Genomic DNA, 14579 nt, shown 5'->3' on the forward strand with positions numbered 1-14579 from the left:
ATTACCCTTAAAGGCCCAGAGGATCCAAAAGACCCAAATGGCCCTGAAGACCCAAAACACCATGAAGACCCAAAAGACACCAAAATGGTCAAAGATGTCTCCCCCTCTGAAACGCCGTGTGGTGAGGCACGCGGAGCGCGCCGGGTCACGCGAGTGTAATACAATTGCAGTTTTTTTTTTTTTTTTTTTTTTTTGTATACTCGATCGAGGCTCGTTTAAGGTTGTCGTAAGACATGCAATTTTGTTTCATGGGGAGTAAAAGGGTGTGCGCTCATGTGTGGTGAAAGTTTAAATTACTGTGACTGATTTAAAGAGAAGATAAGGCCTCAAGTACAGAGGTACTTCACATATTGGCACTTTGTCAGATCAAGGTACTCAGAGTGGCGTAAACATCAGGAAGAGTGGTATGTTTCCCTCCTCTCTGAAGGTTCACCCACCATGTACGCTCAAGTTGGCTGTGAGAAGGATTCCTGTCATGTGCAGCCGGGATCGGAACAGCCGACTATGCTCGTGTGTGGAATGAAGGTTGAGGAGCCGGAAGGATTTCCCGTGATTCTGCAGATAAAAATTGAGGATGTGAACTCCTTTGGTCTGGAGGAAGAGCAACGTGATCAGCCGAATGGTGAGTTGTGTGTTCTACATCACTTCTGATGAGATCTGCGTTTGTTTAGTGTGCTAATTTTTGTTTACTTGATCGAGGCTCCTGAAAGATTGAGAGCAGAATGGAAGGGAATAAAATGGAAAGAGGAAACAACAGCAGAGTATAAGTGAGCGTGAGATGAAGGGGAGGGGAGAGAAGGATACATGGGGGTGAATAAGCGGCACAGAAGTTGAAGGAAGAAGAGGAAGGGGAAAGTGTGGATGATGAAACCAATCAACGAACAAACCAAAAGAGGTGAGGTGAAAGAGGAAGAGAAAAGATGTGAAAGAGGAAGAGAAAAGATGTGAAAGAGGAAGAGAAAAGATGTGAAAGAGGAAGAGAAAAGTTGTGAAAGAGGTGAGGTGAAAAGAGGTGAGGTGAGAGGTTGGGGGAGATCACAATGACCTGGAAAAAGGGAATGCTTTGCAATGGGGTCACTTTGAGGTGAAAAAGATCATGGTTGGATGGAGGGTGATCTGAGATTGTGATGAACAGCTTTCGTGAAGACTGTGGGATGGTGCAAACATTGATGAATTCAATGCATGCGATAAAGGATGGCAGTTTATGATACACTAGTGGGGTCACCCGTGGGAATCCCACAGGCATGGACGTGTGTGACATTTGGACATCTTGATTTAGATGCTACACATTAAATTTTACAAAATGGTTACTGGCAATTCATCAGATCAAGAAATGGTGTCATGAACACAATTTATCTATTTAACATTATATGTGACCCCTCACTCCTCTCCACCTGACACTCTCCTCCCTCCACCCTCACGCCTCTCCAATCCCACGCCTCCTCACACTGCCCTCCAATACCTCCTCACACTCCTCTCCAATCCTTCCTCACACTCCTCTCCTATCCTTCACACTCCTCTCCAATCCCTCACACTCCCCTCCAATCCCTCACACTATCCTCCAATCCCTCACACTCCTCTCCAATCCCACCTCACTCGCCTCTCCAATCGCGCCTCACTCTCCTCTGCAATCACGCCTCACTCGCCTCTCCAATCGCTCCTCACTCTCCTCTCCAATTGGTCCTCACTCTCCAGCCCCTCACTCCTCTCCAATCCCTCGCTCCTCTCCAACCCCTCGCTCCTCTCCAACCCCTCGCTCCTCTCCAACCCCTCGCTCCTCTCCAACCCCTCGCTCCTCTCCAACCCCTCGCTCCTCTCCAACCCCTCGCTCCTCTCCAACCCCTCGCTCCTCTCCATCCCCTCGCTCCTCTCCAACCCCTCGCTCCTCTCCAACCCGTCACTGGAATGAATGCTCGTTTAAACAGGATTACCTTTACTTCCGTGTAATAATGATGAATGAAATAATAACGAAGAAATATCTGTCGGCAATTTCCCGTCTGTGGCGATACGTGAACGAAGCTCTGCTCCTCTCTCCACATTATTGTCACGACGTATAAATTAAATATTTAATCGTGACGATTGTCATCAAATGGAAAAGTCCGCCACAAAATTTTAATATATCTCGCCATTTTCCTGTCTGTTATTTTAGGCGGTGTATGACCGACCGTGCCGCGATCTTTAAAAAAATATAGTGGGGTCACCCGTGGAAATCCCACGGGCATGGACGTGTGACATTTCAACATATTGAGTTCGATGCTGCACATTCAGTTTTACAAAATGGTTACTGGCAATTCATCAGATCCAGAAATTGTGTGATGAACACAATTTATTTATTTGACATAATATGTGACCCCTCACTCCTCTCCACCTGACACTCTCCTCTCTCCACCCTCACACCTCTCCAAACCCACTCCTCACACTCCTCTCCAATACCTCCTCACACTCCTCTCCAATACCTCTTCACACTCCTCTCCAATACCTCCTCACACTCCTCTCCAATACCTCCTCACACTCCTCTCCAATACCTCCTCATACTCCTCTCCAAAACCGCCTCACACTCCTCTCCAATACCTCCTCACACTCCTCTCCAATCGCTCCTCACTTGCCTCTCCAATCGCTCCTCACTCTCCTCTCCAATCTCTCCTCACTCTCCTCTCCAATCTCTCCTCACTCTCCTCTCTAATCGCTCCTCACTCGCCTCTCCAATCGCTCCTCACTCGCCTCGCCAATCGCTCCTCACTCGCCTCTCCAATCGCTCCTCACTCGCCTCTCCAATCGCTCCTCACTCGCCTCTCCAATCGCTCCTCACTCACCTCTCCAATCGCTCCTCACTCGCCTCTCCAATCGCTCCTCACTCGCCTCTGCAATCGCTCCTCACTCGCCTCTCCAATCGCTCCTCACTCGCCTCTCCAATCGCTCCTCACTCTCCTCTCCAATCGGCTTTTTCCCGTCTCGTTTCTCTCGTTTTTCTCCCGTCTAGTTCTTTTTCTTGCTCCATCATGTTCAAGTTTGCATTGACGTTCGTCGACGAACTCGTTCACCCATCTCAATCGTTTTCTTGCTGCATCCTGTTCAAGTCTGCGTTCTTCATCGATTGTCTCGTTCATTTTGGAAATGGAAGTTTCCACGCAATGCATGAATTGTCACGATCTTCAAGAGGAAGTGTCTCGTCATCATCAAATGACAAATGGCAAGTAAATTACATTGTGAAAGTTAAAGATTTCAAATAAACCGATTTAAAGTGTATGCACACATAAATAATAATAAAAAATGAAGAAATATCTCTCGGTAATTTCCCATGTGTGCGTGAATGTTCTCAATTATTTCTGACACCGAGTGCAAAACCATCGATAAAAATTAAATCGCATGGTGAATTCTAGATAAAATCGTGAGGGTGACTCAATGAATGTGCTTTATGTTACAGGCCTTTGAGAATTCATTTCGTTATATAAACCGAAACTTCCATGGGATTCTCTTCCCGTCTTTTTTCAAACGAGTCTAAAACTATGTTAGCGACTGTTAAAAATGAAATGATATGTCGAATTAGAGGTGAAATTAACCTGTGTGAGAGAGAAAGACAGCACGGGCCTAACTAAACAGGCCTCAAAGCTATTCGAGTTAATAAAATGGTGGATATTTGTTTACATGAAGCCTCTCCAAGAATGGGTGGAGCTACTCTGTAAACGGTGTAAGCCACACCCCCGGACAGACAGACAGACAGAATCACCATAGCCTATTATAATATAGATGTCGAGATTTGAACTCGCACACACGTCATTGAGATACCTTGTCTATCACTCTCAGGTATCTTGCCAGTCCAGTCCTTCAATACAATTCGTCATCAACACGTGATTTTTCCAAGCCACTCCTGAGCTTTGCTCCACTTTCTCACTCTTTTGATCCTTTCTCTTATCATTTGTTCACTCTCCTTATCTCTCCTGATCATATGTTTACTGTGATATTGACACTCTCCTTATCATATGTTCACATGTCATGGCTTTGGCCTATTCATTCCATTGTCTGCATTTGTCAATATGTTAACCTGCCACACTCTGCCATTTTGTTTTCCATGAGGGTTCTTTCGAGACAAAAAAAAAAAATTCAACCAGTCACATGTTGGATCACAATTGTTTGTAATTTGAGAATAAATGCAGTTTAGTGGAGAAAACCTCTATTTTCCCTTATCTACATTTTTCTTACCTTCTCTGTTTTGTTGGTTGTGATGTTGGGTTGTTGGGGCAGGAAGCAGCAGCAGGAAGTTGGAAGGTGAGATGTGAAGAGAATGACAGAGATCTGTAATCTGGCGGTGAAAGAAGGCCGCATTCCAGTGGATTGGGGAACTGAGTACCCTCGTCCCTCTATACAAGGGGAAAGGTGACCCTCTGGAGTGTGGCTCGTACCGAGCTATAAAGTTATTGGAGCATGGAATGAAGGTATTGGAAAGGGTGTTGGAGAGGAGGATATGGAAAAAGGTGAAGATGGACGAAATGCAGTTTGGATTTATGCCAGGAAGAGGAAAGACAGATGCGCTCTTTATTGTGCGGCAGTTGCAGGAGAAGTACATGGAGAAGAGGAAGAAGTTGTTTCTTGGGTTTGTTGATCTGGACAAAGCATTCGATAGGGTTCCCCACGAAGTATTGACATGGGCTTTGAGGAAGTTATGAGTTGAGGAATGGTTGATCAGAGCAGTGATGGCAATGTTAAAAAGAGCACGCACAGCTGTAAGGACAAAGGACGGGAACAGTGGTGGGTTTGAGGTGAAGGTGGGAGTGCAGCAAGGGTCGGTACGAAGTCCACTACTATTCGTAGCTGTGATGGAGGTGCTGGCTCAGAACGTAAAGGAGGGTTTACCGTGGGAGTTGTTGTATGCAGATGATCTGGTGTTGATTGCAGAAAGTATGGATGGACTGAAGGAGAAGATGAACAAGTGGAAGGAATGTATGGAGACAAAAGGTCTGAAGGTGAATATCGGAAAGACGAAGGTGATGGCAAGTGGTAAAGCATGTCGTGAGGTGGAAAGAACTGGGAAGTGGCCACATGCTGTGTGCAGGAGGGGTGTCGGAGCGAACTCCATTCAATGTACAATGTGCGCTGAGTGGGTTCATCAAAAATGTAGTGTTCTGAGAGGGTCATTAACCAGTGTGGCAGCTCCATTCAAATGTAAGGTGTGCACAGAGGGAGCTGCAGATGGAGGAAATGTTGAGTTGGATCTTGGAGACGGCGTGAAGCTGGAAGGTGTGAAAACATTTTGCTACCTCGGAGACATGCTGAATGGAGAAGGTGGATCAGACTCGGCAATTGTTGCTGGAGGGAGATGTGCATGGAAGAAGTTTCAGGAACTGAGTGGCGTGCTGATGACCAGGGGAGTGTCGTCGAAGCTGAAGGGAAAGGTGTGTGCTGCATGTGTGAGAAGTGTTGTGATTTATGGGAGCGAGACATGGGTAATGAACGTAGAGCAGCAACGAAGGCTAGAAAGGGTGGAAATGCGAATGGTTCGGTGGATGTGCAGAGTATCGTTGAGAGAGGGGAAGACAAATGATGAATTGCGAAAGATGATGGGAATAGAGCATGTGATTGATGCTGTGAAGAGGAACAGGTTGAGATGGTTTGGTCATGTGTTGAGGAAGGATGAAAGTGACTGGTTGAGAAGAGTGATGGAAATGAATGTGGAAGGAAGTAGAGGACGGGGAAGACCGAGAAAGACTTGGCTAAAGATGGTGGAAGAAGAAATGCGGGCAAGGGTGTCAACAAGGAGAGATGCAGAAAATAGGGCAAAATGGAGAAGATGGTCATGGGGACCGCAAGGCTGACTCCTGCTCTGGCAGGGAAAATGGCCTGAAAATGCATGTTTTTTTTTATTGTTTTTTTATTTATTTTTTTTGGATACAGAGTCGAGGCTCATGAAAGAGCTAACATTTATCAAACAAACAAGCAAACAAAGTATATAAAAAGGGGAGCGGTCGACACGATGGGGAGAGAAGGGGAGGAAGCACACAAACACAACATTTGAGAGCAGGGACATTGGGAGATGTGTGGGAGGGAGAGGGCCTGGGGGGGGGGGGGGGGCAGGACAGGTATAAAACGCAACACCAAGGACTTCCAGGAAAGAAGTCAAGAGTCGCCTCAAAAAAGTGTATTTGGGGTGAAATTAGCGGGGGTAGAAAAGATCAAGGTTTTGGATTGGGGAAGATAAGAGATGGTGGTGAACAGCCGTATTAAAGACCTGCAGGGAGGAGTGGGATTGAAGAGAGTGAGGGAGTTTGTTCCAGAGGCGGGAGAAAAGAGGAATGAAGGAGTGAAGGTGAGCAGAGAGTCTTGATTTTGGCAGTTTAACCATAAGAGGGTTGCAGGCAGATCCTGTGCGACCTGTAGGAATATTTGGGGGACAGAGCCTAGAGAGAGCTGTGGGAGCAAGGCCGGAGAGGAGTCGGTAGAAGACGGAGAGACCACCAACCTGCCTGTGGTGAGTAAGTGAAAGGCCCTCGGAGATAGCGTCATCGCGGGAGATTCCAATGATTCTGAACGCTTTGGTTTCAACAGCGTGAAGACGAGCTAGGTGTGAGGCAGGAGCACCAGCCCAGAGGGGAGAGCAGTACTCCATTGAGCTGCGGATGAAAGCCTTGTATGTGGTGAGGAGTTCAGGTGTGACAAGGAAGGACTTCGCATGACGGAGGATGCCCAGTCGGCGACTGGCTTTGGAGGCCAGATTTGAAATCTGGTTTTCCCAGGAAAGATCATGGCAGATAATGAGACCCAAAAGCTTGAGTGACAGAACTTTTTGGAGAGGATTTTTCAGAAAGTGGATCGGAGGATGGTCCAGTCGGTCTTTTCGGAGAGACATCTTAAGAGTGTGAGATTTGTCAGGATTGAAAGACATGTTCCACTTGTTTGCCCAGTCTGTGATTTTGTCCAGGTCTGCAGAGAGTGAGGAGGCTGCAGACTGCCGATCTGAGGGATGAGGAATGGAGCGACAGAGAGTAGAGTCATCAGCCAAGAGATAGAGAGGATTTTCAAGAGAGTCAGAGAGATCATTGATGAAGACCAGAAAAAGCACAGGGCCCAGAACACTGCCTTCGGGAACTCCAGCCTGAACAGGAAGAGGAGATGAGAGGAACCCATTGACTTACATGTTAATTTTCCTCTTAACCTCATTGCCCATTAACACCTCTATTTCTCCCACCCTAATCTTTATGAACCTTTTGTCTATAGGTACCTATCCTTAATGTTGTTCATTAGACCACTCAAACACTACAAATATTTGTTTTCCCTTATAGACCTATAATCCTTCTTCTACATATCATCTGGCAGATCATCTTTGAACCACTCAAACATCGACCCATTCACTTACATGTTAATTTTCCTCTCACCTCTTTACGAACCTTTTCGCCTTTTGACACCTATCCTTAATGTTGTTCATTAGACCACTCAAACAATGATTCCCCCTTGGTCTTATGGTACTCTTACTATCAATGATCCCGAGTAGACCACTCAAACATCGATCCGACAAATATTTGTTTATGCGTGGGAAATAATTTAATTCTCTTGCCACTCCCTTCACCATCTAATATATTAACAAAAAATATGTTTGAGTTTGGTTCTTTATTAAGATATTTTAACTGAGCTGAGATAAAATGATAAACCTCCCTCAATGTTCTTGTTTGAGCGCCTTCAGTGCCACACACTTTTTGGTAGGCTCTGCCCACTTTTTGTTAAGCTCAGTCCACTTTTTGGTAAGCCCCGCCCACTTTTTGTTAAGCCCCGTCCACTTTTTACTAAGCCCCGTCCACTTTTGTTAAGCCACGCCCACTTTTTACTATGCTCCGCCCACTTTTGCTAAGCCCCGCCCGCTCCTGCTAAGCCCCGCCCACTCCTACTAAGCCCCACCCACTTTGTTAAGTCCCACCCACTTTAGAAACTCTTCAGCATTGTATCATTTCCAGGTAATACATTACATCATTTTCAGGGAATTTCCATCACATCATTTCCAGTTAAGACACGCCCAGGTTTGCCCAGGGAATTTCCACAGGAAATGACACACACCCAGCCCTTCTTAAAGGCACCGACCACACAGGCTTTTTCAAACACGCTTTCTGCTTCACTTGAGAATGGACAACTATGCTGAAATGGAATGGGATAACTTTGCTATTCCTTGGAGTCCTACTACCTGTGTAGAACTCAACCTTCAGATTGATGAACTGGACTCGAACCTCTTATCAATGGAGGTAAGTTTGTTTGTTTGTTAATTTATTTATTTATTTAATTTAATTTTTTTTTTTTTTTTTTTTTTTTAGATGAGACTCGTGTAAGAGTTAACAAAGTTTATTTTAATATTCATAGAGCTTGATTTATACAAATAAAAATATTGTATTAAATTAATACATTGTTGTTTTCTTTCACAGGATATTGTATCTGAGATACGAAATGAAAATTCTGCTTTTAACACAACTTGGGATGAAGTTTTTTTTTTTGTTTGAAGACATTTTGAACAACCAAGACCCCCAGAACGAGTTCTACCTTGATGACCCAGCCAAAGAGTTATACCTTGGAGATCCACAAAATCCTGAAAAAGAGTTTTACCATGATGATACTTGTTGTGAGTTATCAAAACAAAACCCACTGAACAAGTTCTACCTTGATGAGCCAGAATACAAGTCATACATTGGAGACCCACAAATTTCTGAAAATTGGGAAAGGGGAGTTCTCCCTGATGGTCCGCAGTTATACTATGTGAGACACATCACAGAAACCCTAAAGAATTGAGCAAGGAGAGTTCTCCCTGATGGTCTGCAGTTATACTATGTGAGACACATCATAGAAACCCTAAAAAATTGGGAAACGGGAATTCTCACTGATGGTCCGCAGTTATACTATGTGAGACACGTCACAGAAACCCTAAAAAATTGGGCAAGGAGAGTTCTCCCTGATGGTCCGCAATTATACTATGTGAGACACATCATAGAAACCCTAAAAAATTGGGAAAGGGAAGTTTTCACTGATGGTCCGCAGTTATACTATGTGAGACTTATCACGGAAACCCCCAATATTTCTGAAAATTGTGGTTCTTCCTTGGAGACTTGGAAAGATGGTTATATTTTTGGAGACTCGGAATGGGGGTTTTGTTTGATGACTCGGAATGTGATACCTATCTTGGAGGCTCAACAGGAATGTGGTTATACCTTGGGAACTTGGAAAGTTGGTTTTATTTTGGAGACTCTACCTGTGGGGTCCATCCTGGAGACTCTTTGCATTCTAAAGCAATGAACAATGTTCTTTGTTTAATGACGCTTGATTTAAGCAATATCAAGAAAGTTCGAGGAAGAAAATGCTGGAAAATTCTTTCTGCCCATTTCTACTTCTTCAAACTTGAAAGCCTTGAAAGACAGAATTGGAGGAAGAGGAAAAAAAGTAAATGAAATACGTATTTAAAAAAGAAGAAGAAAAAGATTATGTTAGGGTTAGGGTGGGATTTTGAATGTGAGGGTGATGGATGGGGTTGGGTTGGGGATGGGGTTGGGATGGGGTTGGGTTAGGGATGGGGTTGGGTTAGGGATGGGGTTGGGTTAGGGATGGGGGTGGGTTAGGGATGGGGTTGGGTTAGGGATGGGGTTGGGTTAGAGATGGGGTTGGGTTCGGGATGGGGTTGGGTTCGGGTTTGTATATTATTATGACTCACTCACACATACACACACACACACACACACATTAAGCCCCAACTGAAAAGTTGAGGGATTCTGTGTTTGGGGTTCACAGATTTCAAAACGTATCCCCATTGTACACACACAAAAGTTAAGCCCCAACTGAAAAGTTGTGGGATTCTGTGTTTGGGGTTCACAGATTTAAAAACGTATCCCCATTATACACACACAAAAGTTAAGCCCCAACTAAAAAGTTGTGGGATTCTGTGTTTGGGGTTCACAGATTTAAAAACGTATCCCCATTACATTTTATTTATTTATTTATTATTTTCAAGGGTATTATCTGCTTACTTGTGTTTTTTGTAATTCTTGCGAGTAAAATGAACCCAAGATTTCTTCTCCATGTAAATCATAGAATTTGTAGGTCCAAGGGACTGTTTCCATTACATCAATGATTTTAAATAATTCACGAGTCCATTTTTGTGTATAACCTTTCTCAAAATGACTTTTCCATTTGTATGTTCTTACAATATCACCAACTTTAAATTTGGGCTTTCTCAAATTAATCTCCTTTTCATATTCTAATTTTGTAAATGTTTCCGATGGTTTTGATTTTGTTGATGAATGAACTGTATTATTGTAATTATCTACAATATCCTGAATTAAATACACCCATTTTTGAGAACCGAGTTGTGTGAATTTTTTATATAGTCTCTCTTTCAAAGTACGATTAAAACGCTCAATAACTGCTTTTCCTTCATTAAAGGTGCTGTATAATTTAATACCCTCCCCCTTAAGAAATTTCATAAATATTTTGTTATAGAACTCTGTTCCCTCATCAGTCCATAACTTCTTTGGTTTCCTTTTATCCCTATCAAATATTCGCTTAAAGGCTAACATTAAAGTATTACCTCTCTTGTTTTTCAAATGAAAAACCCAGGCAAATCTACTCCTCAAATCAATAACTGTTAAAGCATACCTGTATCCCTTATCATTATTTAGTTCGATTAAATCAGCGGACCATATGTGGTCGGTGTATTTAGAATAAACTTCCCTTCTTTTAAACTTTGTGATTATAGGTTTATGTAATTCATTAGCCAAAAGCTCCTCAGTCTTGATAACATCTTTGGAGTTTAATAGTTTTTTGGGAAATAACCAAGACCAAGTTTCAATTTAGCACTTATCATTTTTTTCACAATAAACCAATCAATTTTCTCTCTCAATGTAGGATTTCGTATCAATGACAAATTATACAACATTTCTCTGTCTGCTTCATGTTTTTCATCCAATGTAGTGGTATTCCCAGAAGCAATATCATGCTTCATACACACTTCATCAACCCTATTTATCGGCTTGGACCAAGGTTTAGAATTGTCAGCCTCATCTAATCTTTTATCCAGGTTTGTTCCAGGACCACAGAAAGAATATCCAGGTAGATGTAGTTCCCCAGGAATTCCAGTTGTTGTAAATTTACTTCCTGGCAGAAACTTTTGTATGTCTCCTCCACTTTTAGGAGAGATGAATTGGCACTTTTTAGAGCCACACACTTCACATATTCCTTTTTGATAAACTCTATTATTTTTAGCTTTAACATAAGAGATATTTTTAGATTTGGTTTTCTTTTTATATTTGAGACAATAACTCATATTTATTTATCAGAAAAAGTCCGACAGAGTATCAAAACCTTTTTGGTTTTCAACATATTTTTAAAACATAAAGAATCCTTAGGAATGCCTTCACTCTCTCCTCCATTTATTTACAAATAAAAACTAACTAAAGTCAATAACACCAACATCATCAACTATATGACCTTTGTCTTCTTCATGTAAATCTCCTCGCTGAACTCATCTCAACCATTTTAAAAATCATTATCTCAGTAAGAGTTGTTAATTCTTTATTTTCCTCTTTGGTGCGTTGAGATTGATTTATTTGCTGTGATACACTCAATCTTTTACGAATCTCACTGATTTCCATCTTTTTATATTTTTCCTCCCTCTCTCTTTGCTCCCTTTCCTCCCTCTCCTCCTTCTCCTTTTTCTCCCTCTCCTCCCTCTCCTCCCTCTCCTCCTTCTCCTTTTTCTCCCTCTCCTCCTCCTTTTTCTCTCTTTTCTCCTCCTTTTTCTCCCTCTCCTCCTCCTTCTCCTTTTTCTCTCTTTTCTCCCTCTCCCTTTTCTCCCTCTCCTCCTTCTCCCCCTCTCCTCCTTTTCCTCCTCCTTTTTCTCCCTTTCCTCCTTCACCTTTTTCTCCCTTTCCTCCTTCTCCTTTTTCTCCCTTTCATCCTTCTCCTTTTTCTCCCTTTCCTCCTTCTCCTTTTTCTCTCTTTCCTCCTTCTCTTCTTCAACTCCTTCCTCATCCCTTGCTACCCTTGAGTTTGAGCCCCAAAGAATATTATACATATACTCATCTGGATTTTGAGATATTCTTGTATCTATAATTATTTTTCTCATAATAGGATACCAATAAGATTTGTTGATGATTTCTAAAAGAGTTTTATATTTCATAACTTTGAGAAGTTCATTTTTATTTAATATTTTAAACAAGTCTCTATTTGTGGGTTTAACAATATCAGTATAAGGCCAGTTTTTAATGACAAAATTCCCATGTATATGCTCCACATCATAAGGTATGTAATACCGAGCACCCTTTTCTTGTAGGTATCCTTGAATACAAAAATTATAATTCTCTTGTAGTCTTCTTCCTGCCATTTATGTATCAGAAGTAAATGTGAGATTAATATTATGACAGGTAATACCACCCCATCTTCCCACTACCAAATCGGTTTGTATTCCTCGGCTTTCTATCCTTATCTCATTACCTTCCTTCTTTGTCATGCTAACCATCGCTATACTATCATATATTTTTCTTTTCTTAAAACCATGTATTTGTTGTTTATTAATTGTACTTCCACATAAATCCTTATCCTCACCAAGCGGATAATATTCTTCTTTACGAGATTGATTAAAATCATGTAGGTCTTCTATGTTTATTGAAAAAGACCAATTATACCCTAAATCAGGCATATCATACCCCCATTTATTAATTCGCATTTTAACTATATGTCCTTCTTTATAAAATTCAATTGTAAGCAGGTAGTTAAATTCAATGAGGAAAGGTGTATGGTCAGTATAACCAGGTGTTGTGGTTGTAAATTTTACTTGTTTAACAAAACGTGCTGTTTTCTTTAAATATATATATTGTGATAAATCACTATCTAATTAAGTCATTCGCATCTGTAGGGTTTGGATAATTGATTAATTTACAAGTATTCTTCATATTAATATTTTTACTTGTACTATATTTTTGTCGTTCAGCCTGAGCCTTTGTATAATAATTTGATAAATCAATATCCTGAGAGGATTCTCCAAAGATAGAACCATCTTTTCCAACATAAGTCATTTATATTAGATTTAAAATGATATCATAAAAATTTTCATTATTGTTGAGTTGAAATAATACATATAAACATAATTGAGCACAACATTTAGAATTAATTCCTTGAACTTGAAATGTTTGATAAACACCATTCTGTAAGCATTGTATTACTTCAACAGGCGGTGGCATACCATAACTATCAAAATAATATTTATCCTGACTATTATGAATACAAACCCAATGAGAACCATTCTGTGTGTCTAAATTCATAATAATATTCTTTGTATTCTTATATATATATATATGTATTAATTCATCTCATACAAATAACCACATTATCAATTTTTAGTTTTACAATACTTAGCTAGTTCTATATTTGACGTTTTATTCTTTCCAAATTGTTTAAACCATTTATCCATTTATTTATGAGAAAGATACAATTCTTTACCCCGTTTAGTTAGTTTAACACCCGCTTGAGCGATAGAGGAAAGCATATCTCCAACCAACAATCTAGCTTTATCAGGTCGACTTTCAAGTTTTTGAGCAAAATCTACAATTACACCACTTCCACTAATTTGTTTCTCCAACTCCTTATGTCTTTCCAATTCTTTTTGAGCTTTTAGTTGTGCCTTCCTTTCGTGAGCAGTTTTTACCGCTGCTGAAATACCACCAGTCAATGCTCCCGCCACACTTAAACCAGCAAATAAAGGAATTGGAAACGGTAGAAATCCTCCCTCTTGTTTTGAATATTTCTTCAACATAGGTTTTGTCATTTTAATTTTAAGTGATCCAGCATCATTTAGTGTTTTCCCTGCTCTCTTGTGAGTAAAACATCAATTCTTACTGCTCCTTTTCTTTGAATTGTATTAACATTAATAATACAAGGCTTTTGATTTTGAATACAAGATTTTAATTTATTAAGATTGATTTGATTAACATATACCGGTTCTTTCCGACTCATTTATTTATGAGAAAAAACCTATGTGATATTAATCATAACACCATTATCTGTATAATCTGTAATTCTGTTTCCTCCAAAAGCAAACAATAAGCATCAACTTCTTCACTCTCCCCTCTTTCAATGTATAGAGAAGTGTCCACTCTATTAAACTTTATAGTTTCTTTTTGAGAACTCAGGTCAATTGTGTAGATTGTATAAAGTTTTTGAAACGCAACCATATCCAAAATGGGGTTATTATTATTACCATTACTTTCACACACCTTTTGGTAAGACTTGTCGGCTTCCGCATCATCATTTTTTTCCCAATCAATTTCCAATCTATCTCGCGGATAAAATGTTCTATCAAGAGAAACCCGAAGTTGTTTCACCTTAGCATTATCACACAGCGCATTATTCTTATTAGTACCGTCCTCTCTATCTGGTTTAAAAAAAAAATGAGCCAGAGGTATCGTTGCTTTCCTTGAAGAACACCTAAATTCCAAGTGTAGGTAGTATGTTCCAGTTTAACGTGTTGACATCTTCTTTTGAGGTATGATACATTTAGCGGGGTCTTTGAGTTAAGTCTTTTATTTAACATCTCTTCCGTTTTAAGATTAGGAGTATATTCACTG

The 14579-nt window shown here is 40.9% G+C and overlaps 1 protein-coding gene across 1 annotated transcript in view; it reads left to right on the forward strand.

The window, feature by feature from the left end:
• Positions 1-14579, forward strand: part of LOC137410976 (uncharacterized) — a 405982-nt gene that overhangs the window by 27815 nt on the left and 363588 nt on the right. Inside the window, exon 2 of the mRNA XM_078778383.1 lies at positions 428-622. Within this exon, the coding sequence (XP_078634509.1) occupies positions 428-622 (195 nt within the window). The remainder of the gene's footprint in view (positions 1-427; positions 623-14579) is intronic.

The sequence above is a fragment of the Myxine glutinosa genome, chromosome 5 (assembly GCF_964187855.1).
Source record: "Myxine glutinosa chromosome 5, kmMyxGlut1.1, whole genome shotgun sequence".
Classification (NCBI taxonomy): Eukaryota; Metazoa; Chordata; class Myxini; order Myxiniformes; family Myxinidae; genus Myxine; species Myxine glutinosa.